Source organism: Thamnophis elegans, chromosome 4 (assembly GCF_009769535.1).
Source record: "Thamnophis elegans isolate rThaEle1 chromosome 4, rThaEle1.pri, whole genome shotgun sequence".
NCBI classification, from domain to species: domain Eukaryota; kingdom Metazoa; phylum Chordata; class Lepidosauria; order Squamata; family Colubridae; genus Thamnophis; species Thamnophis elegans.
In genome coordinates this window covers 7,497,582-7,518,632 of record NC_045544.1, presented here as the reverse complement: position 1 = coordinate 7,518,632, position 21,051 = coordinate 7,497,582, and the positions used below count along the sequence as shown (strand labels likewise).

The window sequence follows — 21,051 nt, the reverse complement described above, 5'->3', positions numbered from 1 at the left end:
CATACGTATAGCTTTAGTTATTGCAGTTATGTTTTGCAGAAGAATGGTATTAAACCATGAGATTTTTTTAATTGCAAAAGAGATCATCATTAAAACCTTCAGTTAAAATGATAGGCTAAGAAAACTTTAATTGATTCCTTAGTTTCTGACCAATCAAAGCTGTCCTTTAATATACGTTTTCTCTTTTCATGCCAAGAATGTATGATTTGCCACCAATCCCACGGGTTTCTAACCATCCCATGAGAATTTATTCAACAGTGTAACATGTCCCTCTATATCAAGAGCTGATTTGCAGTTTTCAATTTATAATTCAATTTGTGCTAAATTCTTAGCTTTTGCATCAGCTATAAGTCATGTTTCTTTTCTGGTTGGACGCTCTTTTCATATACATATTTCTGGAGGTTAATAATCCTATGATAAAAAAAATTGTCTGTGTGGGTGTGGCAATATTACATTGGTCTTGTAATGATGATGCTTTAAATAAATAAAACACCACACAAGTATAATGCAAGGGAATAAGTAAAGCAATAAAGTATAAAATACACACAAACAAATTAGGCAAAATATCAATAAAACATAGAAATAAATTAAAACCAAATTGGGTTTTAATCTACAGCCCAGATGAAAGGATTAAAATTTCCACCCGATGTCTTATATTGATTGGATGGAAATATATATACATACACAATACATAAATACATTTTATACATGCCTAATGTACCTTTTCCACAGCTTATACATATTTTTGATACAAAACTATTGTGAATCTTTAGACTTGAATGGTATGTTAATGCAATCAAACACTTCTGCATCAATAGCTGTTAAAAATGGTACTCAAAAGTTCAGTGGTGCATTACATTGCAGCTGATAGTCTTAAGACTGAGCAAATCTTTGTGTCCCAAATTCAGTTTTCTGACTGTAAAAACAGGCGGAGTTGATATTTCTGAACATACCTGGAGGCTAATAAAAAGATGGAAAAGAAAATATAAAGCAGTTACGTGCTGAATAAGCTGTATTTAGGAATGGTTAATATCTCTTTCAGAAAAGGTGGAAATGAAAAAAAAAGAAAGAAAATGTCCTCAAAGTAGTTAGAAATATTTGTTGAAATTATATAGAATAAAATGTATATACACAACCCACACAAACCCACACAACCTGTATATAGTTCTAATTAAAATAACAAGTATTTCTGATTTGGCGCTTTTTAAGCAAAAGCATGTTTTTCTACTCTGTTCCTGGCCATATATTCTGATTTTATTTTGTGGTAGGAGAAGTAGGAGACTGAGACTTGAAAAAAAAATCTGATATATTAAAGAGACATGAATCATTAGGAAGTGACTACTGCACCCCTATCCCAAGTGCTGGTCTTTATTGAATGGGATCAGTGGAATAGAGATCGATAAAGAGATTCCTTCTTTACTTCCATTTTGGTTTGCACAAGTTGGCTTTTGCCTCCTGCTGTCTTACAAATTGTGTGCTTATTTAATGATGGAATCATGTATTTCTCGCATAATCATGAAATAAAGACATTGATTTATTGTTCCCTGTAAAATGTCAAAATCTGACCTAGTTTCTTTTATTTGGTTTGGAGACAACATGTAGAGGAATTGGTGTAGGTTTCTAATTTCCATTAAGGGCAATATGTTCAGACTGAGATAGGTAGGTAGGTAGGTAGGTAGGTAGGTAGATAAAACTCACTTGATCAAGATTTGGTATTTGGTATTTATTAATATTTGTATGCCACCCTTTTCCCTGGGGGGACTCAGGGCGGCTCACAGTTCAGGGGGAGGGGGAGACAAACCAAGTTACATATAGGACAATACCTCATTAAAAGCACAACATTCATACTATTCGGGTACGGTGAAGGTCTTTAGCCCCAGGCCTGTCGGGACAGCCAGGTTTTGAGGGCTATGCGGAAGGTCTGGAGGGTGGTGAGGGTACGAATCTCCACGGGGAGTTCGTTCCATAGGGTCGGAGCTGCCACAGAGAAGGCTCTCCTCCGCGTGGTTGCCAGTCGACATTGACTGGCTGATGGAACTCGGAGGAGGCCTAATCTGTGGGATCTAATTGGTCGAGTGGAGGTAATTGGCAGCAGGCGGTCTCTCAAGTACCCAGATCCAATACCATGAAGGGCTTTGAAGGTGACAACTAGCACCTTGAAGCGTACCCGGAGATCAACAGGTAGCCAGTGCAACTCGCGGAGGATAGGTGTTATGTGGGTGAAACGAGGTGCACCCACGATCGCTCGCGCGGCCGCATTCTGGACTAGCTGAAGAGCCAGTGATGCTAAGACACTAACGTGGAAAAGAGGCATTCAACTCATTGATTTATTAAAGCAGTAGCAAGGAACACCCACTTTTAAGAGTGTTTCATTCTTTACAAGCATTCCTCCCCCTTTTATAGATATAACAAAAGAACGGAGGAAGGGGGGATAATTGTTGTTCCGTGCTAAGTAAACAAATAAACATGAACAACAAAAGGGCTCCAGAGATTGAAGACTGTTTCTGTTAATCAAACTACACCATATAGCCATGGTACGTGGATGGTTTTGCAGCCGATGAAACCCGAATACAAGCCAATCGTTCAAAGATTTTTTCTAATTAATCTAGCCGAGAACTGAGTTATCCAGACCAATGCTAGTCGGGTTAAAAGGGAAGCTTTGCGGATTTCAGCTCCGGCTTCGATCCGCAGTCCTTCCCCGATGTTGGCTCGAGGTTGCTCCGTCCTTCTCGCTACTTCAGCACCCTGGACAGCGAGTGGATTGCCTTGTCCCGCCCCCCTTCGCTCATCTGTCACAGATCTCGCCGCGGCCGTGGGTTTTTCAGACGCCTGTCAGAAGGCTGGGCGGGAGCCGGAGCCAATCCCGCGGCCGTTTGGTCCTGTCTCTCACCACCTTTCCCTTGCGCCTTCCCCAATGAGAAGGCGACGGAGGCGGGAGGAAGTCTTGGTCATCCCACCTCCCTTGTTAAGGCTTCTGGTACTGTAGGAGACCGTGGCTCAGTGCGGGGTGGGAGGGGGGGAAGCGCACCCAGACGGTCGACCCAACACACGCGCTTGGAGAAGGAGCGAGCGAAGAGGAAGGCGGCGGAGGGGCGGCGGCGGCGGCGGCAGCGGGGCGCGCTGTCCAAGGTCCTGAAGCAGCGGCGCACCCGCCACCGCCACCAGGCACATGGGGAAGTGAGCCCCCGTCCCAACTCCAAGCACAGAAGGGCAAGAGACGAATCCGAAGCCAACGAAGCCCTTTAGTGAGCGAGTTCCCTTTCCTTGCGCTACCTTGGGCGGGCAGCCGGTCCAAAGTGTAGGCGAAGCCAGCATGGAGCAAGAGAAATATTTACCCGAGCTGATGGCTGAGAAGGATAGCTTAGACCTGTCCTTTGTTCATGCGATGCGCCTTTTGGCGGAAGGTAAGTCTTGGCTGTCCTCTCTTCGAGTCTGGCGGATTTTGTTGTTGCTGTTGTTGTTGTTGGCGGATTGCTTGTTGCCATCCCCTCTGCCGAGGTTCCCTGTTGCCACCGCTGCTGCGTTCTGCGATTCGGCGCGGGCTACACCGAGATGGGTTAAGGGCATAGAAACAGGCAGATCTATTCCCCGTTAGGAAGAGAAAAAAGGGAGAGCGCTGCTCTCTCTCCCTCTCTCTCTCTCTCTCTGGCATTCTTTCGGATCTACGCACAGGCAGAGAGGTTGCAGAGGGAGAGTCGGATGAAAAGGAAGGACTGATTGCTTTAGAAATTGCAGGGCGCCAGCAAGTCAGAAAGTGCAGGAGGGAAGGGACCCCGGGAGTTCTGCCTTTTTGTGTGGCGTTAGCGCACTGCTTTAGCTCTGACACTAAGGTCACCAGAATACAAACCCTGACCGGGGAGGGGTGCTGGATTTTGGCAGCGTTTTGTCAAGTACAAAGCCTAAGCCGAGCTGCTGACAGATTTCCGGAGAAACACTGTACAAAATAAGCCGGGAATTGAAGTGTCCACGGCAGAGCCCTGGAGGAACCCTCGTTCCTTTCGTAGATTAATCAGCAACAATTAGGCATTTTGTGAAACGTAGCCGTGCTGATAAAAAAGAGAGGCACAGCTTCCAACGAGCGTTGCCTTTCCGTTGTCTTTTGCAGATTTTGCCTAGACTCTCAGCTATATCCTGCTAGGTCATGAATTAAAGCTTTGCCTTTCAGAACGTGATGTCGCAACTTATTAAAGAATGTCAGAATGACAAGCGTAATAATTACTTCGTTTTCCTTATGGGTTTGTTTAATCAGTTTACATCAATGATGGATTTTTTCCCCTCTTTATTAAAGAAACTACTTAGGGTGAGGGTCAGACCTGAGTGGACAAGTGAAGTTCCCACATAAATGTACTTAAACAAAGACCAAGGCAACAACCTCATTAAAGATCAATATCGTGGTTTCAAAACAAAACAAAACTCATTGCCACGGTCAGTTTTGTAGAGGAAAAGAAGGGTTGTTACGGCATTTTTTAATTTTGCAAAACTTTAATTTTACTTTGCTGCTGTTTGGATTTGTTAACTTTAACAATTATATTCTGAGGTTCAGCCTATGGAATATACAATGGAAATCCATTTCAGAAATATCTCCTGAATATTTCACTGGATAGTAGCTAATTAAAACTCTGTACGGTGGTATAGTTTTATTTTGAAATTTGAGATATAGAACTAATAATATTTTTTTAAAAAAAATCTTCTTTGAACTTTTTGCCTAAGCATGAGTGCCATACTACTAAGTTTGCATAATTTACTAATAATTCTTTCCTTGTACATTAAGAATGATATTATTTGTTCTGTTTTTGGGAACAGCGTCCTAATATTATTATTAAATTTGTTTGCCACTCATCGTTTGAGGCAACTCTGAGCATTTATTACCGGAAAGGAATTCAGATAGTCACAGATGATATTGGTCAGTTGGTCATCTGGAAAACTATGATCAAATGTTCAAATGTAAATAACTATTCACTTTTTAAACAAAAAATGCTTATATATGGACAAGCAAATATATTGCTTCAGTTGATTCTTTTTACAAGTCCTTTGCCTTAAAAATATAATTTAGCTGTCATTAAGCACATTATGTTAGCTCACAAATCCTCAGGTATTCTTAAATTATATATCTAAAGGAGTCAGATTTACCAAAGTGTGCCTTTATAGAGGGTTTTTTTCTTTTAAAGCTTTGCAATCAATAAAATGTGTTTGTTTCCCTCCAATACTTTGTAGATGCAATTTGAACCTTTCCCAGCAGGGGGAAGTATCTACTGAGACACAATGGGAATCTTAAGAGGAGTGAAGAGAGGGGTCTGCAGTGAAAAAATGTAATGGAATTAAAATATACAAGTAATCCAAAACTAGAAATAACAGGGAGGCCATGAAAATAAGTTCTCATATGACTGTCCTCTTAAAGGCTAGAGTTTCACTCTGAATGAATTAGAAGCGTTAATAAATTAATACCATACTATTTTGCCCCCCCCCCCCTCGAGTGTAGCTGTAGGTGAGCATATGTGAATATTAAAAAGAGACTAAGGTGAGCTGCCTCTGAAAGCCAGAGAGAATGCTAATGTGGGATTCACACCAGCTCCCTGGCAACATCCTTCAAAACACCATCTGTCAAGGTTTTTGGAGTTGTGTAGGTTTCTACAGAACAAATGACAATCGGTGCAAACTTTCATTAAAGGGAGCATACAAGGAGTGGTATGAAATAGAGATACTGCAATGAGAATTACTCTGGTTGCAGGCTGTTCTTTGGAAAGCCAGTTATCTGTTTTGAAGTACCATTAATTTACTGTCTGTCTAGCAATTGTATCAGCCCTTAAAAATGACACCTCTTACTACAATGGTTGCATTGACATTAATTATTTGCTGTTATTGATTGATAGAAAAAAGCAGGGCTTTGACTGAAACTTCTTGCTGTGATGTGTTTGATTAAACTTTACAATAAAGTCCTCCTTGTTTTCAAGGTTTAGCATTGGCTTCAGTTTTAAAAAATATTGTTCGTCTCCTTCCTAATGCTTAAAAGTGAAAGTCAGACTGGATGATACTGAATTCTTAAGGAAATAAATCTTGGAATAAAGGAGAGAGGAGGGGAATAACTATTTCAAATCTGTAATTTCCTAAGGCTTCCAAAATTTGGAAGATACACCTTATATTTTATGAATTGCATGGAGTTAAATGTTAGTGGTTAGATTTGTATAAAAACCTATAAAAATGTGTTTGGCTGTCACTAAGGTAGCATCAACATTTGTGTAAACAAAGTTCAGAATATTTCAGCAGCTAGCCTGTTACGTTAATTACTATTCCTTTGGTGCCACAAAACCCTTCAGCATTCTCTCACATCCATCATAGTTTCACAAGTTTTGAGATTTTCCTGGGTCAGACATACTGCAGATATGCATTGAAATAAAGTTTAAGGTAAACTATGAACCTTATAAACCAGTACATTTTCCCTAGCGTAATTCCCATTGAACTCATTGGACAAGCTTCTGAATAATCACACATTTAGTTGAGCAATCATAACAATGAAAAGTAGACATGGGAAATAATATGCCTATTCTTAATTCTGTGACCAAAATGTCATAGGTCCTTACTGAAAGAATCAGCAGTATTCTGAGTGTTAATGATGCAGGCTGCTATACATCCTGCTGAGAAAAAATCAAATGACTTGGTTGACTTATTTTTCAATAAAGAAGGATGGAGTTTGAACATTGTTGTGATTCACAAAGAGCAAGCTGGATAGGCTCCTGTTTAATGTGCTGTCAACAAAAGCAGTCCCTCTCAAGTCATCTATTAGAAACCTAGTAATGTCACTATTGTCCAATCACAGTTGAGCAGAAGTAATAAACTATCCAGAGGTTCTAAATTCCACTCTAAAAGAACTCCTCCAGCTGATTAAGCTGCCTTGTGCAATTTTAAAGTGGCCCTTTTAAAGTTCATTGTTCAACACAATTAATATACAATCTTTCCACCTGGCAGGTTAAGAGATTATTCAGCCAAGTAGCTTCCAATAGCTATAACAAGTCTGAAGTACCTAGCAATATTTAAATGTCTTTCTTTATGTGCAATGTTTTATTATTATAGCCCTTAGGGATACTAATCAAAGGCCATTGTGTGTGTGTGTGTGTGTGTGTGTGCTTTAGAAAGATGCCTGGTATCACACAAAAGAGGTGGGATAAAAGGGGGAGGAAGGAATCTGAGAATGTGAATGGAAAATGTGTTTGGGGATTCATTAAAATGTGTTTGGTGAATGCAGGACAGTGGTGGTTTAATTAACTATTTTCATCGTGTGGTTTTTGGTTTGTCTGATGAGTCTGTTTAGGGAAGGAAGGTGAAATGCAAAATTGCGAGAGAGGCGTGGGAATCTTGGGGTTCCCTATGACCAATGTTAGATTCTGATTTTTTTTCCCCTGAATTTGGAGGGCGAAAAAGGTTGAATAGTGATGAAGAAAATATTTTCAAATCCATCCTCCCCACAAACAATCTACTCTTTGCCATGTGTTTTTCTTTTCTTTGGAGAGATATCACACACATTCACAGAAACATGGATAGAGGTAGTTCTTGACTTGCAATCACTTGGTTAGCAACTGTTTGAAGTTACAACCGCACTGAAAAAAGTGACTTAAGACCATTCTTTACACTTACAACTGTTGCAGCGTCCCCATGGTCACGTGATAAAAAAAATCAGATGCTTGGCAACCAGTATATACCATATATTTATGATGGTGGCCGTACCCAAGGGTCATGTGATCACTTTTTTCAATCTTCTCACCAGCAATGGCAAATCCAGATTCACTTAACAACTGTTTTTTTTTCAAATATTTATTTTATTTCTTTTAAAAAACACAAATATTTCATCATTCGTCAATCATTAAAACATTGAAGTGCAATTTTTTTTTGTATGCCCCTCCCTCCCTCCGCCCCCCCAACCCCCTCCTCCTCCCCCCCCCGACTTCCCAGAACCCGTACACGGTATGGATTTTTAACAAACATAGTCTAAAATCTATTGAGAAAAAAGAAATAAAGAAATTAATAACATTCTACATTGACCTTAGCTTCTTCTTGCTGAACCAACTTTAAACAATTTAAATCATTTCTGATCTTAAGCATAGACTAACTGGAATTTCTTGGTCCCGTATTTATTTTGTATATAATCAATCCATTTTTTCCAGTCTCGTTTATATCTCTCATTTGAGTGGTCTTTAAGATATGCCGATATTTTAGCCATCTCGGCTAAGTTTGTGACTTTCAATGTCCATTCTTGGATTGTAGGCAAGTCTTCCTTCTTCCAGTATTGCGCCACCAACAGTCTTGCTGCAGTTATTAGATGCAGAATCAAGTTAGTCTCTACCACTGTAAAGTCAGTACATAAACCTAGTAAAAATAACTGAGGAATAAACTTTATCCTTCTTTTAAAAATATTTTGCATAACCCACCACATTTTTATCCAAAATGCCTTAACAGCTGTTAAATGCAACTTAACAATTGTAGCCGTTCACTTAATAATTGTGACAAGAAAGTTTGTAAAACGGGACAAAACTCACTTAACTGTCTCACTTAGCAATAGACATTTTGGACTCAATTGTGGATTATATATGAATATGTAGATCTTTGTATAGGTGACATGTTACATGTTTAGTTTGGAAGTTGTCAACAGGTAGGGTTACCTGTTTACCAATGAGTCATTAGGTGATATTCTACTAAGTGAAGAAATGTAATATTTGGATTATGTTGAGCACAAGAATGCTCTCACTTTGATTATATTAATCCCAGATAATTTATTCATTAGGAGGAGTGGCTTTTTTCAGAGGAGAACTTAACAAATGATGGGCCCATTTGCATCAACTTGTATGTATCAGTTTATGTTGCATTAATATAATTATAGCCTAATCAAGGATTAAACTAATTTTAGCTTGCTTATTGTAATGGTTGTTAAGCAAATACCTTTTGATGTGTTTGTAATGTACAGAGGGAAAGACTAGTCATAAAGATTAAGGCATATGCAAATTGTGTGAAATAATATGATCTGTATACTCAGGCTTACAAAAAGTCTTGAAAGGAGATTAGCTAAGGGCAAATGATAGATTCCAGTGGTTACTCACTAGATTATTAGCCAATTTAGGGAACAAATATATCCTAACTGTATAATGGTCCACACGTCAATTTTACTGATGTTACTGGAGCTAATGGGAGAAAATCTGTTGCAAAGCTAGGATCCCTATTTTCCTCGATAAATGTTTAAAACCACGCTAGACAGTCTTTTTTTAAAAAAAAAATTGGAGATATACTTGGAAAGTTGAGGACATTTGGTTTATTTAATTTAATTTAATATCTCCATTTCAGACTGATTCTGGGTGACTTACAAATAAAAAAGTTAAAAAAAGGAAGCCATGTATATAAAAGGATAGGGCATACAACCAATTCTGAAAATCAATAGCAATAGCAGTTAGACTTATATACCGCTTCATAGGGCTTTCAGCCCTCTCTAAGCGGTTTACAGAGTCAGCATATCGCCCCCCACAGTCTGGGCCCTCATTTCACCCACCTCGGAAGGATGGAAGGCTGAGTCAACCTTGAGCCGGTGAGATTAGAACCGCTGAACTCCCCATGGAGATTTGAACCCTCACCACCCTCCAGGCCTTGCGCAAAGCCGTTAAAACCTGGCTGTTCCCACAGGCCTGGGGCTAAAGAGCTGTTGCCCCCATCTGGAATGGTATGACTGTTGTGTGTTTTTAAATTATGTATTGTTATGTATCGTTTATTTTTTATTTTTTTGTCTGTACCCCCCCCCCTCCTTCCCTGATTTGATTTGTTAGCCGCCCTGAGTTTCCTTCGGGGAAAAAGGGTGGCATATAAATATAATAAATGAATGAATGAATGAATGAATGAATGAATGAATGAATGAACGAACTGCAGATAACAGTCAGCTGAAGTGGCCTGCACCCTAACCACTGTGCCACCTCAACCCCATTAACACCTAAGACCAGAAGCATACACAAGCCCTCCGCCCATAAAATAAAATCTGCAAAGGAGCTTCACCATCATCCTAATACAAGGCCTGGAAGAAAAACCAGTTTTTAATTTTTTTCAAAAAAAAAAATTAACAGTACGGATCTCTCTGGGGATATCATTAGCAGCATTTCTCTGCCCTGTCTCTCAAGGTCTACCTTACATATCATTTTACAGAACCAAGGAGGCATATTTGAGGCGTCCCACAAGATGGCATTGCTTAATTTATGACACCTGAAGTCTGCCCCTCTTGCTGACCTCATCCATGAGTGGAAACACATAGAGATAGGCAGCCCTTCAGGACAGAGATACAGTGAATAAATTACAAAATGGGTACCATGGAAATTTTGTCTTTTCACGTAGCAACTAACACAGTGGATCAACCTGTCATAAAATAACTATTCTCCAATAAGATTAACACATTTAAAAAGTTGCTATAAACTGAGGGCCCCTGGGTTTTTTTTTCTTGGTTTATACTGATGTCACTCAAAACAAATTATTTGCTCTGATCTCACTGGTTAAAAAAAATCAGATTCACCTGCATTATTGTTGTTGAGAAAGTATATTATTGCTCAAACATAGGATGTCAGAAAAGCAGCATGAGTCAATGCTTCTGCTTCAAAAAAAGGAGCTGTCCTCATTGCACAGTGAGGCACAGATTTTGCATAGCAAAATCATGAAAAAGTAGTGATGAAAGAAATGTCCTTCTGGGTTCGGCTCCAAGTGGGGAAAAAGACAGTGGAGACATGGAGGCTGCTTGGAAAGATGGTTTATTGGTGGACAGGACTTGAGCCCTGAACAGAAAAGGGGGATCACATGCTTCAATGTTGGTGGAGAAGAAGAGAAGGGCTGAGGGAGGGGCTTGCTAGGCTTTTTATAACCTGTTCAGCCCCACCTATCTGTTTCCTGTTCCTGTGTAAGAAATGTATTCTGATTGGTTGTCGGACTCCCATGGGGCCATGCAGGGGCAACTCTCTGGGCTGTGTTTTGAATCCAGGTTTGGTTGAGTTCTCAGATGCCATGTGGTCAGTTGGGGCCAATATTATCATGTTTTTAATCCCATCCCCCCTGGAGCTGAAGTGGAGAAGCCTTTATTATTTAAAAGGGACTAGCTTGGTCTTCTTAATGGCCCATTGACCAAGTGGGGATGGGCAGGAAGCTACAGGCAGCTATTCTGTCTTTTAAAACATGTTTCTTTCTTTTCACATCCAGGGAAATATAATATTCTGCCTTTTCAATATTTCCTAGGATATTTCATTTTGCTGGGAGAGGGCTGGGTGATAACTTCCTACAGTAGATAAGTACGTAGGTCCGAATTCTTCCCATCACTACTGTAGACTAGGCTTGAATAACCAAGCAATTCTAAAACACTATTTAGCTACCGAATATTTTGATAAAGTATATATCTCTGTTTTTGAAATATATATCTTTCAACGTGATGGCCACTACTCATTTAGTAGATGCATTTTAGTCTCTTGGTTAGCAGCAGCTCTCTCCCCTTCAGCATCCCATCCTCATCACCACTATTGTGTTGTGGGTTTCAGTAGGCAGGAACCAGGCCAGCAGAGCTACAATAGTGTTCTGACCCCCCTCATTCCACACCAAAGCACACTCCAAGCCAAAGATAAGTTACGGCATTTAATCAACAGACAGACAGGTCCTTGGCAGCAAACCGGCACAAACAGGCTTGGGCAGCAATCCAGCACAGATAAGCCTTGGCAGCAATCCAGCCTGCCAAGCTCACAATAATGTTCTCCAACATTAGTTCCTGCATTGACTTCTGCAAGAGGGGCGTGTGCACAAGCAGTCTTTTTTATAGTCTGGAGAGGAGCCTAATGACCACCAGCTGAGTGCAATTACCTCCTGTACTTGCGCAGCTGTTCCTGACGCCTATTAGCTCTTCGGTGCTGGGCATCCAGGAACAACTCACTGCTGGAGTCCGGATCACTCTCCCTTGTCTCCTCCCCACTGGTCCAAGGCTCAGGTGCCTCCTGGTGGCCAACCAGTCTCTCTGTGCCCTGCTCGGATTTGGAACCCTGCCCTCTGTCTCCTCCAGAGCCAACTCACAGGGCCCCTCGCTGTTGGAGTCTGGTGGCAGCTCCAACGGCTCCTGCTGGGCCACAACAAATAGCATTTATTGACTCAAAACTGTAACCGAGGAACAGCAGGCAAATGCCTGTAATTTATACTCTGGGCCCACAGGGTCTTAGCAATAGCAATAGCAGTTAGACTTATATACTGCTTCATAGGGCTTTCAGCCCTCTCTAAGTGGTTTACAGAGTCAGCATATTGCCCCCAACAACAATCCGGGTCCTCATTTTACCCACCTCAAAAGGATGGAAGGCTGAGTCAACCCTGAGCCGGTGAGATTTGAACCGCCGAACTGCAGAACTGCAGTCAGCTGAAGTGGCCTGCAGTGCTGCATTTAACCACTGCGCCACCTCGGTATTAACCAATCATAATGCTTGAAAAACCCACCCAAATATGAATCTTCAAAGTTTCCTTCTAAAGCAGTTGGAAGTAACAGTGAGGGTCATCTAGAGTTTAGGTTCCCTTTAGGAGGGCTTAACACACCTATATATACATTCATTACATAACACCTTGGCCAGCTACTTTAGCCACTGAGTTTTGTAGCATGGACAGGCCTGACTGATAAAAATGCATTGAATTGCACAGTATGAGGGAGGATGCAGTGCAGGGGTGGGTTCCTGCCAGTTCTAACCTCTGCTATAGAAGAGGTTCCACAAATCTACAGTGCCGTTTAGAACCGGTTCCAGCTCCCTCCCCCCACCCGTCCGCGCATCATCAAGATGAAGAGCGAGAGGAGGAATTCTGGGAGTTGAAGTCCACAAGTCTTAAAGCTGTCAAGTTTGAACACCCCTGGGTTTTTTTTTTTTTCTAAAGGGTTAGGAGTGCAAGGGTCTTGCAACTTGACAGTTTTAAGACTTGCGTGCTTCAAATGCCAGAGTTTCTGAGCCAACATTTTGGTTGCTAAGCAAGAGCGTTTTTAAGTGAGTTCCACCACATTTTACAAGTTGGCCACGTCCACCCAGTCACATGGCTGGCAAGTTACTGCCACCCAGTCACATGGCCGGCAAGCCACTCCCACAAAACAGACCACACCTACAGAAGAGGTTCTAAAAAATTTTGAATGCAGTGGTATTGGAAAACAGTGATTTTAAAATAATAATTGAAACAACAGGGAAAGGAGGAATTAGGTATACATAGTGGAGTTTTTCTTCCTCTGGCATACCACACTGCACAGCCTCATCTTATATCCAATATTAATGTTGTGATAAGTGAAAATAAGTGAAAATAAGGTAGCAAGGGTGGTTCCTTATTTTTAGCACCATATTTTTCAGAGTATAAGACGCAGCAAGGTTTTGAAGAGGAACATTTTTAAAAAAAACAGTTTTTGCACTATGCAAACCTCCCAAAAACAATTTTCATGAAAATGGGCCTGTTTTTCCCCTCCCCCCCCCAAGAAAGGGCATGAATAGCCCTTAGGAGGTTTGTAGAGTGCTCCTGGGGTGGGGCGAGTAAAAAATGGCCCATTTTTCACAAAAACAGTGCAGTTTTTTGTCAAAAAAAAAAAGAGGCATGGATAGCTTTTAGGAAAAAGGCTGGGAGAGGGTGAAGAATGGACTGTTTTTCACTCATTTCTGCCCTCCCCAACCCCCAGGGACTCTTTGAAAGCCATCTAAAAGTTATGCATGGCCATTTTGGTGAAGGGGCAGAATTTCGGGAGGCCAAAAATGCTGTATTCAGTGTATAAGACACACCCAGATTTTCAGCCTCTTTTTTTGCCGGAAAAAGGTGCGTCTTACACTCTGAAAAATATGGTAATTCTCTCTGCGGCAGTTCCGATTTACAGAGAGACTGGCCCAAAATTACAGTCATCTGAATGAAGCCACACATTTTTGCTAAACCCGGGAGCTTATAAGAAAATATAAGTAGTCCTTGACTTATAACCATTCATTTAGTGATCGTTCAAGATTACAAAAGCACTGAAAAATGTCACTTATGACTGTTTTCCACACTGACAACTGCAGAAATCTCCCCATGATCATGGGATCAAAATCGAAAGAGTTGGCAACTGACTCATATTTATGACCGTTGCAGTGTCTCCGAGTTGTGGGATCCGCTTTTGCAACCTTCCAACAAGCAAAAGTCAAGATTCACTTAATAACCACGTCCCCTAGCTTAACAACTGCGGTGGTTCACTTAACAATGGTGGCAACAAAGGTCGTAAAGTGGAGCAAAGCTCAATAAAGGTCTCGCTTAACAACGTAAATTTCAAACTCAGTTGTGGTCATACATCGAGGATGTATGATTGTCTCCCAGCCATCTACTTCTTGGAATACACCCCACTTGTTTCAGGGGGACACACATCCAGACAGCCTGCTTTAAATTGCTTTCTTAACTAGCTTTACTATTAAGCAAAGAATGAGCATCCTGCAGCGTGAGGGAAAAGAGAGACGGCTAATTAGAGGAAATAAAGAAAAATCAGCCTTCACTCTCCCCTATGGCCCTGGATTTGCTGAGGCAGTAGAGGCTGGCTGAAGCATGGGAAAAATGTTGATCTGGTGATGGGAAGTAATTAAAAATTAGCAGCAATGCCCACCTGTTTCTTTCTCTTCTTGTTCTGCTCATCCTTCTCTTTATTTCCGCTCCTCCTTTGGTTCCTCCTGGGAGGAATCTCATTAACCAATTGTAATAATTATCCCTAAAGAAGGATACATCGAAGGGTGGGTGAAAAAAAGAAACGGTAAAAAGGTCACGAGAAGGAAACGAGAGCCTGGTGGAATGGTAGAAACAGCTGAAAGAAAGGGAAAAAAAGGTTCAGTGGTATGGCAAATGGAATGAAGATAATCACCAGAAAGTTCTAAATGAAAATGTAGTGAAAGTTATAAAAATGCAAATTTATGAGGGGCAAGGGGCACGTTGAGTCCTAAAGCAAAAAAAAAAAAAAAAAAAAAAAAAAAAAAAAAACCAAACAGTGCAAATTTACAACTTTCAAGTTCTTCGTTATGGTTTATTTTTTGTATATATGCATTTATTTATTTATATTTATGCAACTCTAGAAGATTCTACTGCAGCTTGATTAATGATGATGGACAAAGATAGCTGCCAGTAAAGTTTGTAAATGGTCTGAAATTAATTCCTTTAATTTCAACTGCTGGAAGCTGGTGTCATTTACGATTGCTAATCTTTGGTGAAAGCTGCAACTATATATTATTTCTATTACTGTTTGGCATAGTGTGTGATTTATGTCCATGTACGGTATGTTTTAGGAGAAAAAATAAAATTCCAATTTCTATCACATTGATATGTCTATGTATGTATAGATACATACACATATCAATGTGTATGTATGTATACATACATACACATATCAATGTGTATGTATGTATAGATACATACACATATCAATGTGTATGTATGTATACATGCATACACATATGTATTCGAATCTGTGCTGTATTACGTCTTAGGCAGATGTAATACAGCACAGGTTCGAATCCCAGTAAGGGTATGGCTAGCTGATGAGAGCTAAATAGCTTGAAATAGATCTATACTAGTCTCCCTTTATTTATTTATCAGCACAAATACAACACAAATGTAACAAAGGCAACAGTAAAAATATTGGGTTTCTGTCGTGATTGTCTCTTGTGACCAGCTGATAGACAGATAATGGAAGCAGTTAGCTTCCTCCCATAATTGGGGCATACCAGGGTTTGTGACACTACATACACACACACACACACACACACACACACACACACACACACACACACACACACATATATATATATATATATATATATATATATATATATATATATATATATATATATTTGGGCATACCGGGGGTTGTATATGTATGTATGTATGTATGTATGTATGTGTATATATATGTATGTATGTATGTATATATATATATATATATGTATGTATGTATGTATGTATGTATGTGTGTGTGTGTATATATATATATATATATAAAAATTATAGACTTTTTGAAAAATTGTGATAAGATTAAGGACATTAAGTGCTTTGGAACTACTTTCTATTTTAAGAGATAAATGGAAATTATATTTCCCTTTACATTCCTTTAATGTGTAAATTAAGGGTTTTTAATCCTTTATTTATCTATTAGATACATACCTTCTGCTCTTCTTTTTTTTTAAAAAATCAAACAATTGAAAATTACACTGAACTAAATTAATCTGATGATCGTTTACATTTCCATTTTCAAAATCTTAATTATACTACTTCTACCTGTTAATGCAAAATTTAATCACTCCTTGCATTTGGATTTTGTTTTTAGTACAAGTTTAGTGACTTAGGGGGGGAAATGAAAAAAAAATAGCAAAAAGATTTTTAAACTATTGATTTTGGAAAATTAAGAATGGATTAAAGGTCCAGATGTATTTGAAATAAGAGTTTGTAATTAAATTCTCAAGATAAGAATCCTTCCCATGGGAAATAGCTGTGTTTTGGATTCCTTAGAAGGGAGAAACATGATAGGTTGGGACTTTGAGAAGAAACTAAAGATTATAATTAAAGGAGAAAAATACTTAAAGTCAACTGGATGACCTATATGGAGGAAAATACTTTAACACTGGATGTTTTGAAGGATATTTCTGGAACAAAAGACTCAAAAGTTAATTTTAAGAATGTCTGTCACTATAGATAAATGATGTGTAAACGATGTTACAGAAATGGAACAAGCTGTACCAGACAAGACTAAAATTGATTTGAATGTGGATGGCAAGTATATCATCTTTTTTCATATCACTCTTAGAGCTTATCATTTTTTAAATCTACATTCAAATCAATATCAATCATGTCTGATAGAGCTTCTTGCTTTGGATTTATATTAAAAAAATGGGTTAAAGTTTTGAAGGACATTCTGAGAACAGCAAAATAAAAATGAAAAGAAATCCCGTTCCAGGACATTTTTTGAAAGGAATAAAAGCCAATATTGTTAAAAGTACAGGGAAGGAATATAAAGCTGGTTTCTATTAAAGTTGATACATTATTTTTGGTAACCCTTAATGGACTCTTGTTGACAAGGAATGAATAGCAATAGCACTTAGACTTGTATACCTCTTCACAGTGCTTTACAGTCCTCTCTAAGAAGCCACAGAGTCAGCATATTGCCCCCCCAACAATCTGGGTCCTTATTTTACCCACCAGGGAAGGATGGAAGAGTGAGTCAGCCTTGAAACAGTGAGAATTGAACTGCTGAAGTGCTGACAATCAGCAGAATTAGCCTGTAATATTACATTTTAAGGACAGTGCTACGGTTCACCGACAAATGCACGCACGACAAAAGCGTGCTGACAAAACCGCGGCGAGAAAACTGCGACATCAAAATCGCACCCACAACAGCGTGCGTGCCAACAAAAGCGTGCCATCAACAAACAAGGTAATAACCCTAACCCTAAACCTAACGCTAAACCTAACCTTGAACCTAACCTTGAACCTAACCCTGAACCTAACCCTAAACGTAACCCTAAACCTAACCCTAAACCTAACCCTGAACCTAACTCTGAACCTAACTCTGAACCTAACCCTGAACCTAACCCTAAACCTAAACCTAAACCTAAACCTAACCCTGAACCTAACCCTGAACCTAACCCTAAACCTAACCCTGAACCTAACCCTAAACCTAACCCTAAACCTAACCCTAAACCTAACCCTAAACCTAACCCTGAACCTAACTCTGAACCTAACCCTGAACCTAACCCTAAACCTAACCCTAAACCTAACCCTAAACCTAACCCTGAACCTAACCCTAAACCTAACCCTAAACCTAACCCTAAACCTAACCCTGAACCTAACCCTAAACCTAACCCTGAACCTAACCCTGAACCTAACCCTGAACCTAACCCTAAACCTAACCCTCAACCTAACCATAAACCTAACCCTAAACCTAACCCTAAACCTAACCCTGAACCTAACCCTAAACCTAACCCTAAACCTAACCCTAAACCTAACCCTAAACCTAACCCTGAACCTAACCCTCAACCTAACTCTGAACCTAACCCTCAACCTAACCCTAAACCTAACACTGAACCTAACCCCGAACCTAACCCTAAACCTAACCCTGAACCTAACCCTCAACCTAACTCTGAACCTAACCCTCAACCTAACCCTAAACCTAACACTGAACCTAACCCCGAACCTAACCCTAACCCTAACCCTAATCGCGCTTTTGTCGGCGCGCTGTTATCGGCGCACTGTTGTCGTGCACGCATTTGTCGGGTCACACAGTGCTACTACAGCTCATGTTTTTACCATGTTGTTTATAGTTATAAAATCAGATATGATATGAATTTTATATATCTTAAGAAAAGGTAATTGTTTATCCTTGTGATGAAGGGGGGAAAGTTGCTTTTTTATATATATTTCTTTTTCCTTTTACTTTCTTTTATTCTTTTCCTTTCTCCTTTTTCTATTTTTACTCATAACTTTAGCTTGTGTTAGTTTTATTTATCTTTTCCATTGCAATCTTTAATAATTTTATTATACAAAGGGCTCTTATTTATCTCTTCCTTCTAGTCAGATATCAAATCTCAGACTCACCAAATGAACAAGTTGGGATGGTGATAGGCTGCTACTACTACACATTTACAATAAAAGCAAGAGCTGCTCAAACATTGTAAAGCTAACAATACTGCTTTCTGCTCAGAAGGAGGTCACTTGGGGAAACATGAGACTTGTAATATAGAGCCATCTGAATAATATTGATCGGAATGAAAATACATCACCCATTATTAAATTTACCTTTGCAGTGCCTGTCAGAACCCTTATGCTTCATGGTTAAATTTATTCCTTCCTTGCTTCTTCAGAGTCCTCTATTGAAACACATATTGCATTTGAAAAGAGTACCATGCACTCAGCTTAGGAAAGTAACAGCCACTCTTATTATGTATTTCTGAGAAAATGACATCCTGGCTCTTGTATTTTTCCAAAAGCACGTCTTAAATTCCATGTCTTGCCTTCTATGGAACTAGCACTTTGGCACATGACTTTAGAGCCACTGCTACAACCTCCATATCAAGGTCTGGAAGACTTTGTTAGTGTGCCACAGGACCCCAGAAATGATTTTGTTGCAAAGCATAATAGCAACGCAGTTACAGACTGCTGATCCTTTTTGCTGACTGCCATGCTAAATGCTCTATTAGGGTATCTAAAGCTACAGACAGCATTTTGCCAGGGCCTTCATAAAACTCAGGAAGCTATTCCAGATTATTCTAAGCAGTTTTTTAATGGATAACTTGAGAAGATCCAGACTGAAGACTCCTACAAGTCCCTTAGACTGCAAGGTGATCAAATCAGTCAGTCCTAGAGGAGATCAACCATGACTGTTCTTTAGAAGGCCAGATCCTGAAGATGAAACTCAAATATGTTGGCCACCTAATGAGAAGGAAGGACTCAATGGAGAAGAGCCTAATGCTGGGAAAGATTGAGGGCAAAAGAAGAAGGGGATGACAGAGAATGAGGTGGCTGGATGGAGTCACCGAAGCAGTAGGCGTGAGCTTAAATGGATTCCAGGGGATGGTAGAGGATAGGAATGTCTGGAGGAACGTTGTCCATGGAGTTGAGATGGGTCGGACAGAACTTCACAACTAACAACAACAAAAGAAGAAAAAACAAACAAGGAAATTAAATTTCTATGTCAGTGACTGGATCTCCAAGGGATAAAGGGATACTGTCTTCCTCTCTTCCAGTGGTTGTGCTTCCAGTGCTTAGAATTGGACATTGGACTAAAGCAACTGATTTGAGATGAGTTTGAATGATGACAGATATCTGCCAAGTAACTCTCATATCTATATCCTAATCACAGCCAGTCTCCAAATGCATGATTGGATACAGAAAGCTTGGTTCTTGGATTGTAAATATATTCCACACAAAATTAGAGGCACAGAACTTAGCCATTTAATTGTTGTTGTTGTTGTTGTTGTTGTTGTTGTTGTTCAGTCACTAAGCTGAGTCTGACTCTTCACAGCCCCATGGACCATAGCACACCAGAACCCCCTGCCCTCTACTGTCACCCAAAATCATGCTCACTGTGTCAATGACACTATATAACCATCTCATCCTCCCTTTCTCTTTTTTCTTCAATCTTTCCCAACTTCAGGGTCTTTTCCAATGAATCCTCTCTTCTAATTGGCCAAAGTATTTCAGCTTGAGCTTCAGTATCTGTCCTTCCAAAGAATACTGTATATACTCGAGTATAAGCCTAGTTTTTCAGCCCACTTTTTGGGCTGAAAAAAGCCGCCTCGGCTTATACTCGAGTCAGTGAAAAATTTGCCCGAAATGGAGGAGAAAAAGGGGCGGGGCCATGCCGCTGGGTGACACTCGTGAATGGCCCAGTGCCCCTGTGAGTTTCCCCTCCCTCTGTGTCAGTTTGCCGCGCAGCGCGCACCGCACCATCCCCCCTCCTCACGTTCTAATGTAATGCAGGGCTGTCTTACGATTCCCCTTCCTCCCCCTCCTGCCGCTCTGCAACGATGTCCCACCTCCTCCTTGTTATGGCAAGCAGCCACATAGCGATGTCCCACCTCCTCTGGTACAGTGATCCAATGATAGGAATCACTGTGCCGTGTGTCATAGGAGGCGGGACATCGCTCCCGCGGCTGCACGGGACATCATCATCACAGCGGGACGTCAGCATCATGAGGTGAGTGAAGTATTTCATTGAATACACCGCTAGTTTACTGTTTTTCTTTGAAATAAATATTCAAAAACATTATTGGTATCTATTTTTATTTTTGAAATTTACCGGTAGCTGCTGCATTTCCCACCCTAGGCTTATACTCGAGTCAATAACTTTTCCAGTTTTTTGTGGTAAAATTAGGTGCCTCGGCTTATATTCGGGTCGGCCTATACTCGAGTATATACGGTAATCAGGGTTGATTTAAGAGCCGAGGTAGCACAGTGGTTAAATGCAGCATTGCAGGCTACTTCAGCTGACTGCAGTTCTGCAGTTAGGCTGTTCAAATCTCACCGGCTCAAGGTTGACTCAGCCTTCCATCCTTCTGA

At 40.2% G+C, this 21,051-nt stretch overlaps 1 protein-coding gene across 2 annotated transcripts in view; it reads left to right on the top strand.

Annotated features, from left to right (window-relative positions):
- Positions 1-3,313: 3,313 nt before the first annotated feature.
- KHDRBS2 (KH RNA binding domain containing, signal transduction associated 2) overlaps positions 3,314-21,051 on the top strand; it is a 457,717-nt gene continuing 439,979 nt past the window's right edge. For both annotated transcript variants that reach the window (XM_032216390.1, XM_032216389.1), the window contains exon 1: positions 3,314-3,404. In XM_032216390.1, the coding sequence (XP_032072281.1) occupies positions 3,314-3,404 (91 nt within the window). The remainder of the gene's footprint in view (positions 3,405-21,051) is intronic.